The 14,964-nt window shown below is 36.4% G+C and overlaps 1 protein-coding gene across 1 annotated transcript in view; it reads left to right on the top strand.

The window, feature by feature from the left end:
• Nucleotides 1–14,964, top strand: part of LOC131593035 (ankyrin repeat domain-containing protein 26-like) — a 49,891-nt gene that overhangs the window by 16,104 nt on the left and 18,823 nt on the right. Inside the window, exons 14-26 of the mRNA XM_058865200.1 lie at nt 41–152; nt 1,656–1,684; nt 1,785–1,851; nt 1,936–1,980; nt 3,578–3,660; nt 5,336–6,313; nt 7,155–7,363; nt 8,001–8,150; nt 9,072–9,105; nt 9,258–9,396; nt 9,646–9,859; nt 13,436–13,619; nt 14,004–14,150. Coding sequence (XP_058721183.1) covers nt 41–152; nt 1,656–1,684; nt 1,785–1,851; nt 1,936–1,980; nt 3,578–3,660; nt 5,336–6,313; nt 7,155–7,363; nt 8,001–8,150; nt 9,072–9,105; nt 9,258–9,396; nt 9,646–9,859; nt 13,436–13,619; nt 14,004–14,150 — 2,391 coding nt within the window. The remainder of the gene's footprint in view (nt 1–40; nt 153–1,655; nt 1,685–1,784; nt 1,852–1,935; nt 1,981–3,577; nt 3,661–5,335; nt 6,314–7,154; nt 7,364–8,000; nt 8,151–9,071; nt 9,106–9,257; nt 9,397–9,645; nt 9,860–13,435; nt 13,620–14,003; nt 14,151–14,964) is intronic.

The following is a 14,964-nucleotide window of genomic DNA, read 5'->3' as shown; positions in this document are numbered from 1 at the left end:
TTGAAATGCATTTGTACCAATTCTCATTCATGTGTTTTAGGTTACACAGGCAGATTCTGAAGTGCCAAGAAAAATATCATGTGGTGTGCTGCTCCCAGCTGCAGAGAGACATGGAGCACACTCCCAGATTGTGTCAGGGGAAAGTGACAATGGTAACTTCCTGGTGGGCTAATGTTTGTCTGTAAGCATTTATAGGCTAAAGTAAGTTTTTGTCAGTGTCTGTCTTAGAAATGCTGTCACAGTGCGAGTGCAAAGCACACCAATGAAGTTCTTACTGTTTGTTAATTAACACCAGTAATGACAGCACTTGCTGGCCACTTTGTAAAGGAAGTTCTCTGTATTATTTCTGTTCTTCAAATGAGTATCTAGTTTCCTTGGTTCAGGTTCTTGTTTCATAGTGATGACAGTATATGTCTATTAGGACTGACCTTTTTCAACATTTAACATTCTTATATGATAATGCAGCAGAAGACAGCTATAATCTGGCTTAGCATTTTCATCCCCCCTAGTTTAACCTTTGATAGCATGTGGATAGCTTTATGTTGTGCTTTGACTCCAAGTACAGAGGTTTTTGCTGAGGATTTCTGCCTGTAGTTTGTGACACTGTCTCTTGAGCATCTTGAGCAAAACTTTACAAGCTTCCAGGAGCTTCAAATGTAGTTGTTAACTATTTGTCATGGAATTCTGCTTAGACAAGAATTCTACTAAGACAAGTTTAGGATCAGTATGAAAAGATGGTAAAAGTAGTTTGTGGTAGTATTTTTAAGGTCTTTCCACACTGCTGGACCACCAGGTTTACTGAAATTGAATGCTGTTTGGTTTTGTAATGTTGGTTTGGGTTATTTTTTATATAAAATATTAAAAAAAAATATTTAAATACAACATTTTTGCCATGGAGCCATTCTTAATAATTTTAAGTATTCTTTCATATCCTTATTTATTGAGCGAACTCAAAGTGTAAGATGACTTAAGTAGAAGATTTGAGAAATATAGGTATGGGTTTGGAAATGATTTAACTTTGGACAAAATTTAAAAAAAATATTTGGAACTATGTTACAGATGTAGATTAAAGCCAAACAACATTTTTTTCTGTTGTTCCCTGCAAGCTAAACCACAACAATTTGATGAACACTGCCTTGATTCTACCTTGTTAGACATCTATGAGGTTTCTGTGTCTGTACCCATGCTTTCTTAGTCCCATCAATGGAAAGGAAAATGCTCTTCAGTACTAAGCACTTATAGAATAATCACAGTCATAATGCTGTTATATGATCATTCATTGCAGCAGACCAGCTTTGGCTTTTGAAATAATCCTTCAGCTCCTCAAAAGGAATAAATATTCTTTTCTATTTTTCTATTAATAAATAGTCTTGCTCTGTTAACAAGCATGACCTTAATGCTTCACCTGTATTGTTCTAGTTCTGTGATAATTATTTTTTAAATCCAAGGCGCATGGTGGGAAGTATGCATTGTTCTTTTCTTGTGTACTAAGACACATGCTGCATGATGAGGTGAATGGAATGTTCAGTATTGTTCTCTTGATGAAATAATGGTTGTGACTAATACTTAGTTGTAGAAACTGCTGATGTTGAATGGAGTAAAAGGTACCCACAATTTAAAAAAATAACATTTCCCAAAATATTTTTTACTTCCAGGCTTCTTGGAGAAACCCAGTAATTCACAGGTAAGTACTTGTTCATGTCAGACTGACTACTTATGTTTCTCATTAAATAGTTTGTACTCACTTTGAATTTGGTGTTTTATCACTGAATTTTCTTTCATAGCTGAAGACTCCCATATCTGCTTTGGAAATGAATGAAACGTCTCCTAAAAATAGGCAGCAGAAATCAGGTAATACTTGCCTTAAGTCGTTCTGGGTTTAGCTTCATAATCTTTTAGGAGTATTTAATAAGGCATCTGCTTTATGTTTTGCAGATCTATTGCAGGAATTTGATTTAGAAGATGTTGAGGATATTGAAGGTATTCATGATCGTCTCTTTTTCATGTTCTTTCATGGACAGGCACATTGTCATTGCAAATCTTTCCCTAATTTTAAATTAACGGTTCTAACAAGGTGTCCTGGAAACAGAAAGACTATTGAAATATGCACCTATACATGTTTGTTCCCTCCTGTAGTCTACCCTTCCATGATGTTGGCTTCCTCCAGCATACAAGTTGTCTTCTCCCCTTTTCAGACAGTCCTCAAGATGAAAGAATATTGTTGCCTTGTGTCTTTCCTGCCTTTTCCCTTATTCTCTGCTGGTTACACAGAAATTTCAAGATTGATTAAGCACTATGTTAAATAGATCTTGTGGGCTCCAAAGATCCTAAAACCTTACTTGAAAACTGAAACTTCAAACTTAACATAGCTGCTGTTGAAAACTTCTCTGATGAGGAAGACTAAATAGGAGTTTGGGTTTGATTACAGCAGTCTTGGTAGGGATAACTTAGGATGCACTCTGCAGTAATTTCTGTGGTGCTACCTACAAATGTTCCTCAACCACCACCACATCTGTCTGTTTCTACTGTTGGCTGGAGCCTTTTGTATTTTTTATGATGCTACCTGCCTATTTTTCTCAATCTTACTTTTCTTGTTGGAAGGATATTGTGTTCCTCTTTAGCCGTGAAACTTTGTGTATAGAAGGGCTATTGTGTAGAATCCATGGCATTATGGAGCAAGACAGGAGGTGCAGAGTGCTAATGGTGAAAAGCCTCCATCTCTAGTTTTTAGATGCCTCACTTGAGTTGCTAAGACTTGTTTCTTTCTGAAAACTTGTCACTTGAAAGTGTACAATGTGCCTTCCACAAGAACAGTGACAGTGAGGTGCTGCTTCTAGATTGTACTTGGGATTATCTGGAGTCCAATTCTCTGGTGAAACAGAGATTCAGAGTAGGCTGCCAGGCTGAGTGAATGCATCTGAGAAGTTTGTGGTATGCCCATGTTATATATAGAAATTCTGAGAGGGAAGAGTGGAATCCGTTTTTCAACAGTATGAGTGAAGTGTTAAGATCATGGATTGTTTCTCAGCGTTACACAAGTTTGTCTTTCAGTTCCCATCTGTGTCTTCTGCAAAAGATAAGGCAGCAGATAAGGTAGATAAGTTGAAATACTGAATCCAGAACAATGTCTGGAGACAGATTTGTTTCATGCATGGAGTAAAGCTGGGGCCTTAAAATCAAAGCTGGATTTTTTTTTCATGATTTTTTGTGTATTGCGTATATGCAGATAGAGAAATTACAGTTGCTGGAGCCATGTAACTAGTTACTGTATGGCATGCAGCATTTCAAAGACAGAGATCAAGATAATACACCTTTAAGAAATAGGATTGGTTGATTTGTGACCACTTACAGCAATTTTCAGCAAATTTCCTTTAAATGCCTTGTAAGAAAGCAATGTACACAGATGCATCTTCAGTCTGTTTTATGGTAATTTTTTTCTCTAAGAGGTCACAAATTAGAGAGGATGCATTATTTTATGTTAAGATTTTTCTCATAAATGTGATTTAAAATGCACTCTAAACATAAATAAGTAGTATTAGGTCATTCTGGTTATCAAAATACAGTTTTCTCACTGTAGGTGAGTACTCAGGATCTACTTTCCATATGTCATCAGCAGCTGAAAAAGAAGATAAGGATGCCGTTGAAAACTATGGAGTGTGGGTACGTAACACCAGTGATTTTGAAATAAGAGTCTGAATCAGAAAATTGTATTATACACATGTAAAGTAAAGGAAACTTACCAGCCAATGAATAATTCTGGAGAATCCTGTGGATAAAGGTTGTATAACAGCCTGAAATAAAATGAGATGCAGTCCTCTTAGGGTGGGGAAAAGTCCTGATCATTGTATTGAATACTTGCTGTTACACTAATTTGTTTCCAGCTGGTTTGCTTAGACTTTGTTCAGTGTTCTTCCTTTGGCATGGTGCTGAGAAACAGTGTAGTCAAATTCTTTTTTTTCCCTATGCAAAATGCACATTCAAGTAAAGAAGGAAGTTTGTCTGTATGCTGATCTATTTTATTAAGTATGACTGGTCTTCCACTTTTCAAGAGAAGAAGAAACAAAAAAAGTTAAATTTTGTGACCTTCTCAGTGCTTTCCCTGCCTCTGCAAAATATGTGCTTGTTTGGCCATGTTAGGAAGTGTTTGAAAAGGTTTCTTTTAGAGAACATTTTAGACAGGAATAAGGCAGGCATCCTGTTTGTGTTGGGCCTACAGCAGGAGAGGGAGAGGGCTGGATAGAGGGGTCTGGAGTCTTCCGTAGCACCTCCAGGGACAGTGGAGCAAATTACTTCTACCCCACACCCAGGTACAATGAAAGAGGGACATGCTTAATATTAACAGGCAGGGCATGGAACTTAGGCCTGCTTGAAGATGGTAGGGGTTGGGCAGCAAACTTTGGGAATGGAAAGGCTGGGACGGACAGATGGCAGCTGGCTGAGGTGCTCCTTCCCCCTTCTGAAAGCAGGAATTTTTGCAGAGAGAGGAGGGCTTGGCTAATGAGAGAGAGGAGTTGGATGGTCTTAGCCCATTGGGACTAAGGCTGCAGGCCTGTATGGAAGGCACTAGGAAGCTTTTGGGGAAGGAGCATGTTGGGAGAAATGAGACACATGATGGAAGCACTGAGAAGTGTTGAGGAGCAGGGTGTGGGGTCAGGGACATGAGGGAGATAAGGGCAAGCTGAGTGAGGCATGGTATGGTTTTCACATAAGTTTGGGTTCCTGACTTTTGGGATGAGGGAAGGAATGGGCAGATTTCCCTAATAAATGCTTTTCTTTGGAACTTGCAGTGGAATTTAACATTTCTGCATCTTGTGTGAAGAAACAGACCTAGTTATCCATGTGGTGGACAATAAAAAGGTTGTTGTGTTCATTAACACTGTATTAGCTGGCAGGGGATTATAAAATGCCAAACAGTAGAACAGTGGAGGAAGGAAGGTGAGGAAACATGGGAAGTTCCAAAGCAAAATTATATTAAAGCAGTAAAACATGAAAAAATAAATAATTGCTTTCTAACAAAGGCCATTGGCTACAGAAAGCAGGCAGGCCTAAGGACAAAAATAAGCCTCGTGTAGACAACTCCGATCCTAGAAAAACTGTTGTCTCTAGTAAGTCTTAGTAGTGAGTAATTCTGAAGAAAAAAAGGCTTTCTTTTTAAGAAAAAGGTAAGTGAACCTTTAATTTAGTATCCCTTGATTTCTGTTGAAAAAATTGCTTTCAAAAATATTGATGCTCTTATTTCTGTTACATGATAGGATGAATTTGCACTGGAAATTACCTAGATTAATTGTAACTTCCTTTTTCTCGGTAATCTTTTTGTCTGTACCGTTCACTTAAGGATAAATATATTTTCGAAACTACCAACTTGATAGAAAAAACAGCACATGAAAATGAGACTGACAAAGCAGAAGTTTCACATCGGGAAGCCCTAACAAAAAATGAGGAATCGTACAGTGGTGACAAGGAGTTAAATCTAAAACCTTGGGAAGAAAGATATGAAAGAATGTGGGTTGAAAATGAGAAAAGGGAACTGAAAACAAATTTTAAAAACATTACAGCAGAGCTGAAGCAGTTGTTTGGTGAAAATGAAGCTGGGGAAACTGCTTGCCTTGTGGAAAAAATATCAGAAGATGGCTTTGGTGAAGAATTGAAAAACTCTCATATTATTTCATCTCCTGTGACAGAATCAAGTAATAAGTTAGAAAGCCAAGGTGAATTTGGAGATATTAAACTCAGGCTAGGTGGTAAAGTACCCAAAATGGAAATTGTATTTCCAGATATTGGTGTTCTTCCTGATCAAAATAGCTTAAAGACAAATGTAGAAGATACCTGGAATACAGATGAAGAAGAGAAAGGAAAGAAGGAAATGAAGAGTGAAGGAGAGAAAAAGAAAATGGAAAGTTTTCCCAGTATGGAAACAGAAGAGAATGATAATGGAAATAGTAAAAATGCAGAGGAAGGTCCTGCATGTTCCCTGAGACATAGCTTAAAATCACGTATTTTGGGTGATATTTCTAATAGTCTTCCTAAAATAAGACCTGTTTGTACAAGTGATGATAATGCGCATTCTGTAACAGAAATGAAATTTAAGAAATACTCTGGTTTTAATGATGATGCTCCCAAGGACTGCCTTATCAACAGTAATATAGGAGAAACAGAAAGTCTTTTTGCTAGTGCTCAGGAATCGTGTGGCATGCTGGAAAGGAGTCTTGATGAAGAACTCAAACAAGATATGGAAAGATTTAAGAGTAAGATAGGAATGCTGCAAACAGTGTTCCTGGCTTTGGAGAAAGAGAAGGTACAGCTGCAAAAAGAGGTAGTTCACCAGCTACTCCTTATTCTTTAGTCTTTCTCCATATCAGTGGTCCTGTTCACTTCAGCTATTCATCATTAAATGAAGATGCTTTGTGCAAATTAGCTGTTTGAATGAAAATACAATACTTTTGAATAAAGAGAGCAGTGGAGAGTTCCCTTTTCCCCCCTTTTTCAGAAAACACAGAACGCACTGTTGTTCCAGTTTAACAGTACATGGTACTCAGTTCCAGTCTACGAAGTTACTACTTCATTGACAAAAAGAAGTGCACACATTAAATCAGTTTTGATTCTGAAACAAAGAATGAAAAATAGCTTCTGAACAGGGTCTTGACTGAATTTTCCATTTGCTGTGATTTCTGCATGGTGTGTCTTCATTGCCCTTCACTTAAATTCCTGTTTGCTGTGAGTGGAGTTGTTTCTACTTGTGGGTTTGGAATCTTCTTCCCTGCTACCCTACCTGCTCTTGGTGGAGGAAGCAGTAACCAAGCACACTTTCATTTGATTTTTTTTATTTCTGTTTTTATAACTAACATTGTGCAGTCCTTCTAACTCTTTAATCCATCAGTAATTCTTTTACATTTTTGTTGTTCGTGTTTTAAGATACACTGTTGTTTTCTTTCTAAGGACTGTGTTTCTGTTACATCACAGAATCTTGAGCGAATTCGAAGTACTTTCAATGACAATACACTTTGTAATTTAATTTTTTGTGAAAATACTTGTCTATTTTTTTTTTCATTTTACATGTTTTCAGAGGTAAACCCTGAATTATTCCATCTTGCATACTGTGTTTCTCTTTTATGGAAATACTGATTAATACTTGAAACTTAACTTTCTTCTTGTAGGTTGAGAAGGAAAAAAGAAAAGAAAGATGTTTCAATACCCAGACAATGTCAAAAGAGGAAAATGATGATAAATTAAGTACACAACCAGGCAACATTACTAATCAGCAAATGAAAGAAAAGCTTACACTAAGGAACAAAGGCTGTTTGAAAATGGAGGATGAAAACACTACAGAAGAAAAAGTCAACAAGAATTTTTTACCTGAGGAGAGGTCAGAAATTATTAAAATGCCAATGAAAGTATAAACTAAAGACATGATCTCTAATTCTTATTTGTAGGATTACGCAAGTCTTTTAGGTTTTCTAATATTCTACTAGTTGAAGCAATTTCATTAATGCTGAAAGCAATACTGAGTGGTCCACTGCTTCACATTTAAGAAAAACACATTTTTTTTTTAGGAAGAGGGAAAAGATATTACCAAATGAATCTCAAAAGTTTGAAGGAGCCATTGATATGTTTATGAAATCCTAAGCAGGATTTCATAAAACTAAGAAGTAAGGAGTTCTTAGATTCACTCCTTAGTTTCAGAACTAGGGAGTGTTCTTCTGTCTGTCCTTCAAAGGATTCTCTGTTTTTAATACTTCCTCTAATGTGGATGTAAGATATTGCCTGAATCTAGTTGAGGTTCCACAGTCTCCCCTCATTCCTAGGGCAAGATTTTTTAAATAATTCTTTTTAATTGTTTTATTATTTTTAAATAACAATCCTTTGAGTTATATCTGTGTTTTATCAGAGATATTTTTCATCTCAGTTATTTCTGGACATCATCTTAAGTATGTCTGTTTCAAATAAATATTTTCTGTAAAGTTACTCACTTGGTAATTTCTTTTTCTTTCTGTTCAATGTAGTGAATTTCCTTTGAATCATGATGTTGCAAAGAAAAATAAAGGACAGACTTCAAAGCAGAAGGCTTATCAGCAGATGAGCTCTTGCAGTGGGAATAATTTTCGAGTACCAGATGATAGCACGTCCAGTGAAGCATCTCAAGAAGAGGGAAGGTACTGAGTAAAGGAATGTTATAATTAAAATTTACTTAATGATAAAAATTGACCTAAAGCTAAAGGTAAGATTTCTGTAAACATGCTGTGCACAGTGGTTTTTGTTCCTTCATGTGGCAATATGACATGATGCTTTTTGTTTTCCAAAACACATCTTTTTTGCTTAATGTGCTTTGAACTTCTTAGCCAAGTTCATTATAAAGACCATGTGCACAAGTGCTGAAAAATTAGCTTAAGGTCAGTGTATATGTGAAAATGTATTTTTAAAAAGGGGGAGGGAGAGACACAAGAGCAAAATTGCTATTTTATCACCTGCACCATAGGGTTTGAGTTTTTTTACTTTTTATGTTTTTTCTTCAGCTCTTGACTTCTTGCCTACCTTGAGCTTAACTGTAGGGGGCAAAATGAGAAACAGAAATTGTTGACAGGGTACAGGCACTGTTTAGCAATATCTAAAGCACTGGTGTGTTGTCAACACTGTTTTGGTCAGAAATCTAACACACAGCATTGTGTGGGCTGTTCTGAAAAAAATTTAACTCCATTCCTGTCAGCCTAAGTACACTAGAAAATCAAAAATTACAGTTCTTTGACCCCTAAGGGAAAGAGTTTAAATACTGAAGAGAACTTCACCTGTAGTATTAAACAGGGAGTGCACATAACTGTATATCACCATGTCTGTAGCTGTATGATTCCTATCACTTTGAGTGAACAGTTATTTCAACCATTTGCATAATATCTTGTGAAAAAAATAATCTTCCAGTAACAATAATTTTTTTCCCGGTATTTGCCTAAATCTGAAAAAAATTATTGTATTAAAGTTTGCTTTAATTCCTACTGAAATTAGGTTTTCAAAACAACTTTAGATATTGTTCTTAATGCAAGATACATATCACAGAACTGAAATATATTTCTGTTTTCCAGACCTGCAACAAAAAATGCGAGTGAAAAAAACAAGGTACTGTAAAATTAGTTTCTTGATAAACAATCTTATCAGCTTTTAATCACTCTGATGGATCAATCAGATATGGACTGTGAATGAAATAATGAGTTATTCATACATCTGTAATATTACATAGTTGTATACAGAAAATACTGTATTGTTTGTAGGTCAGCATACAAATGGATATAACTGATGACCTTGATTTAACTCACTCATCTGAAACAACATCAGAGGATGTCAAATTGCCAACATCCACCTACAAAGAGGCTGTGTTGCTCTTAGAACAGCTTACTGTGGATCATACAGGTATGTTCTAAAGTCAGTTTTTCCTCAGATATTAGAAGTTTCTCTTCTAAAACATGGTTTCTTTGTGTGCAGTCCTAGGTATCTTGGTTCATTTATATTTAAGATAACACCTCCCCCTTCGTCACTGCCCTGTGTGTATACAGAGCAGCTGTTTTTCCTATTTGTTTCCTTTTCCTTTGCCTGAGTGGTGATTTTGTCTTCTCCAAAATATAGTATATGTTCCTCTTTGTCTTTTCTGTCTCAAAATAGGTTCTGCTATTTTACTGAAAATTCAAAACATACTTCTTAAATATGAACAAATAATAGAGCATGAAAAAAATCGGTATACAGCGGTCTGGAGAGAAGTAAAAAGATTGGAAAGTGAAAAGGAGGAATCAAAATTAAGAGCGGAAGAGACTCAAGATTTGAAATCCATATTGGCTCATCAAGAAGTGGAATGGAAAAGTGATATCCAAAGCCTTAAGTATGTAATCTTTTGTTCTGATAACGTGTTACCTTGTCCGTGTTAATGTGCCAGAAGGTGCTGATGATAGATGTGATGGATGAAAAGCTTGTAGACTTTTGATTTTCTGTATTTTGAATGCCATGGGCAAGTTATGCTAAAAGGAAGGATGTAATGTCAGGAAAAAACACCTGGATATTAGTGCCATTAAAATCATCTGGATGTTTCTACTTTTTTTTAACAGCAGGAGAAGAGAACAAGAGAGTTTTATGGGAAAATGAGATTTACAAGAGAGGTGATTTAAATGAGATGTGTATGTTTTTGTCTTTGCTGTTTCTGTTGATGTATAGTACTAGAAATTCAGGTAACTCCACATCATGAAACTCAGAAATGTTTAGAGAAGCATGGAGTGCTTATTTGCTTGCATGTTTGCTTATTTGAAAAGTCAAATTCAGGGCTGTCCCATTCTCTATAATCCTGAGCTAGGCTTGGATGATGTGAGGATTTTAACCACTGTTTGCATCACTTCAGACATGAGGAGCTGGCACAGACCATAGGAAATGCAGCAAGAATAAATGCAGAGCCTTGCTCTTGGGAAGGAAGATTGTCTTGTGATGATGTCCTGAGGATGGCCTGGCCAGAGAGCTTGCTGAGAGGACCTTGGTGGTCTTGCCAGAGCAAGATGAATATGAACCACTGTGAGCTGGCAGCTGAGAAGGCCGCTGGCAGCTGAGAAGGCCACTGGCAGCAGATTGGGAGATGGGAGTGATTATTTGCCCCTATTCAGCACTTACTGAATGGCATCTAGAGCACTGTGTCCAGTTTTTGGCCTTCTAATACCAGAGGGATCTTAGTTGTTGTGTGTGAGTTCAGCAGAGAACTAGCAAGCTGTTCAGGGAGCAGGAACACCAGCCCTGTGAGGAGAGGCTGAGGGAACTGAGCTTTGGGTTGTGCCTCATGGTATGTGAAAGAGGATTATGAGGAAGCCAGTCCCAGCTTTACCTCAGTTGGACTCTAGCAGTGTGTCATGGTTGAAGCCCAGCTGGCAACTACACCCCATGCAGGTGCTCACTCACTTCTCCACCATCCAGTGGGATGGCAAGAAGAGAATCAGAATGATAAAAGTGAGACAGCTCGTGGGTGTTACCTCCCTCTCTCTTTTCTTTGCCTCCTTTGGGCTCAATTCTCTGTGGATACAACTTTTCTCTAGTCTCTCAGCCTTCTTTGGGCTGAATTCTCTGTAGATACAGCTTTTCTATAGTTTCCCAGCCTTCTCTGGGCTGAATTCTCTGTAGATACAGCTTTTCTATAGTCTCCCAGCTTTCTCTGGGCTGAATTCTTCTGGGATCCTCCCTCGTGGGGAGTTCCACTTATCTCAATCTTTATTATTCGAAGTAAACTCTCGAGCTCGTTATAATCTTGTTTCTCGTGTTTATTGAAGGATCCTTACAAAAGTTAACAGGTCTCTCCAGGCTGGTTACAAGGTTAATCTTTGCAATTTGGTACATTTCTTTCTTCTGATGGTACAAACAAGGCCTTGTGGCACACTTCGTGTCTGATACACAAAATGGCCCCGAACTACGCAGTTCTTTTATCTTTATACTTATTTTTATCCAATTAACAATAGACACATATATTATTTTTCTTAATGACCCAATGACCCATCACCTCTGTGATGCACTGCGGCATTTTCTATCTAATCACTAACTATTACCCAAAAACCTCCAGGAGAAGAACATGAAGAAGAAAGAAGAAGGACAAGAGACAACGCCCTAAATCCTCCATCTTGTCTCTTGTTCTCTAAACTACTTTTTCACCCAGTGATTTAAGAAACTTTCTAATCTACACACCTACCTTTCTTATCTAACTTTAACATTTGTTTTCATGTATCACCATGAAAACATGCTCATGAATTTCATATAATATGAAATTCAGTGTTCTCTTGAATCTCAGAACTAAAAATTAAAAACAAGGGCACACAGTCTGTATTTCAGACTCCAACAGTGGGTTGAGATAAAGACAGTGTAATAAGGAAATCAAAAGCCATGCACACAAGCAAAGCAAAAAGGAGTCCGTTCACCACTACCCCTGGGCAGGCAGGTGTGGATCCATCCCTAGGAGAGCAGGGCTCCATCACGTGGAACAGTCACTTGGGAAGACAAAAGCCATCACTCTGAATATCCCCGCCTTCTTCCTTTTGCCCACTGAACATTTCATATGGTTTGGGAAATCACTTGTGTCAGCTGGGTCACCTGTCCCAGCAGTCTCCCCTCCCAACTTCTTGTGCACCCACAGCCCCCTCGCTGGTAGGGCAGTAGGAGAACCAGAAAATGCCTTGTTGGTGTGTAGATGTTGCTCAGCAACAACAACACCATCTATAATATCAACTGTTTTCAGCACAAATTCAAAACACAACTCCATGTGAAGAAAATTAACTTTACCCTAGCCAGTGTTTTTCAAAATTCCCAAGTATCTAACAAGTGTGAATAATTATTTTCATTGTTAATAAATTATGAAAGCAATTACATTATGCTAGCCTTACACTTATAGAAGCTTTTTTTTTTTGGTGAAATTACCTTAAAAATTATATGTAAAGCTTTCTTCCTTGCAGTATAAACCATTGAAATACAAATCTTACTGTCAGTCTTTCAAATGATTTATTAGAGACTGCTGCTACTTGTTTTTGCAGAATTCTAAAGCAGATTTTCACTTGCCACCTCTGTCGTTATGTTAATACTATTTTTTTTTTTACTTGTTGACTGTTGCAAGGATTTGAGAAAAAATACTCAAAATAATTATGAAGCGCAAAACTGCTTTTTTGTTTGGGTACTGTGGGCACGCTATGGACCATTTCTTACTATGTTGGTGCTTACTGCTATCTGTCTCAGTTAGTAAAGAAGTTGACATTCCCTAAGGGTTTGTCTGTAGATTATCATCAAAGTCAAATTGCTGTTGTTTCTTCCAGATGTAGATCCTTAAAGGTTTAAAACTATTTTTAAACACATTAAACTTAAACCCTCCACATTTCTAAATAAATTTTTGAAAATTGATCTCATTCCTAAGCAAATAGAAACTTTGCTATGCTTTTCCTATGGTCAGCCATTGTTTAAGACTTACAAAAGGCTTGTTAAAAAATTGGTGGGTCTGTCAGAGAGATAAGTGATGTGCTGCTTTGTCAGCATTACTTGCAGTTACTGAATCCATAATATGCAGGCAATGCTCATCATATTAAGAAAATGTATATTAATCATAGACAAAAGTTTATGTTGCTTTGCTAAGAAAACAAATTCCTTTTTATTCAAGTGTCTGTAATATGTCTTCAAAAGTAATAGAAATGTGCATACCTCAGTATATTTGCCTAGATAAACTGAAAGGTGATAATACAGTCAATGGTTTATTTCCATATTTTGTAAAACTGATACCATGGATAATGGAGTGATATTAGAATTTTTAAAAAGTTAAAAGTTAGAGTAAAAATATAAAATCTGAAAATATTTAACCTTTTTATGGTTTGAGTTGTTTCTGCAAGTTCATAGCGTAGAATATCTAATTTTTATATCAGTGCTTTAGTTTTTCAACTGTACTGTTAAATCCCAGGTTCACTTTGAAGCAAGAAGAAGAAAAGAGGCTCAGAGTAGAAACACTATATGAGAAAACAAGAGAAAAACTCAGAAGGAAAGAAGAGCAATATTGTAAAGAGATAGAGGAGAAACAGCAACTTGAGTTACAGTCAAGGAATTTAGAAATGGAGTTAGTAGCATTGAGAAAGCTCTTCAAACAGGTATATTAGATAATGACTTAAACACTTACCTTCTTATTTTTTGCTTCTTTTTAATTGGTGTTGTATTCCAGTATGCCTAAAGAAGAGGCACTTTGTTCATGGAAGAGGCACTGGGGGACTATTTCCAGATTTCTACTAGTTTCCAAGTAGTCTGTTCCCTTTTCTTTTGTTTGTATTTCAAAGCCCGACTTGGAGTTATTTTTCTATATTATTACAAAACATTCTGTATTTCTTCTGAATTTTTCAGAAGAAAATTAAAATTTATAGAGGGATTATCGTAACTGGAGAAAGCAAAAATATTTACAAGAATAAAAGGGAGAGTGGAATGATACTGCTAGCTTTGATTTTTCTGAAGGTGCAAGTAATTTAATTGTTTTATTGTAGGTTGAAGATGAGCGTGATGAAACACAGAGACAGCTGTCTCAGGAAAAGAGTGCCAGAGCCCTGCAAGAAGGCATTTTGAACAACCACCTTTGGAGACAAAAGGAATTAGAAGAAGAGACAAGAAGAACGATAGGAAAAAGTTCAGATGTAAGCAGATCTTTTTTCTAATTAATTAAATTTTGTCATGTTTGTTCTAAAGTTCTAATAAAACTTACATATTTTTTTCTGCTTCTTGATGGATTATTTACAGTTTATCAATGTAATTTTACTGGGAAAATACCTCTTCTGTTTTCCCTTACGTCTTTAAAAGTTCTGGAAAGAAGTATCAGTGCTGTATGTACTTACACTGCATGTACAAATAGAAAGCTAAAAGAAAACACTATTTATGCTGTTTTTTCAACTGTCTTGTTTTTATTTCCTTGACATTTTATCATCACTTGTAAGGTTTCTAACTGTGAAACATATAGCTAGTTACCTACATCCAGACTGACCAGGAAGGAAGTTGTTTGACACTCATTCTTTGTTCTCTTTACTTGGGGGTTTTTTAAATTATTGATTCCCTTATCAAACTTGAAGTATCAAGTTATTTTCCACCTCCACATATTAAAGTTTTATGAAGGAAGGTCAGCAATGAATTAAACTCTTTATACTAGTTAAAATAATTGATGGAGAATAAGGAATCATGAATGCTACCGAAAAAAAAGAAGTCTTGAAAAGTTTACTAAATTTACTAAGAATATGAAATTCTTGGAAGAATTATTTGTTCTTGACTGTGCTGCCCAATAAATATAGGGTGATTGTATTTACATGGAAAAAAATTTGTATAATAAAACAGGCACTATACAGGACTCTCGTATTCGAGGGATGATTCAGCTGTATAGCAAACTTCCAGTAATGCTAAAAAAAGCGTTAAGAAGACATTTTAAAAGGAAAATACCATTTTTAACTCTGGTGAACAGAG

Source organism: Poecile atricapillus, chromosome Z (assembly GCF_030490865.1).
Source record: "Poecile atricapillus isolate bPoeAtr1 chromosome Z, bPoeAtr1.hap1, whole genome shotgun sequence".
NCBI lineage: Eukaryota > Metazoa > Chordata > Aves > Passeriformes > Paridae > Poecile > Poecile atricapillus.
Note: the sequence above shows the minus strand (reverse complement) of the source record. Positions and strands in the feature narration are given on the sequence as shown.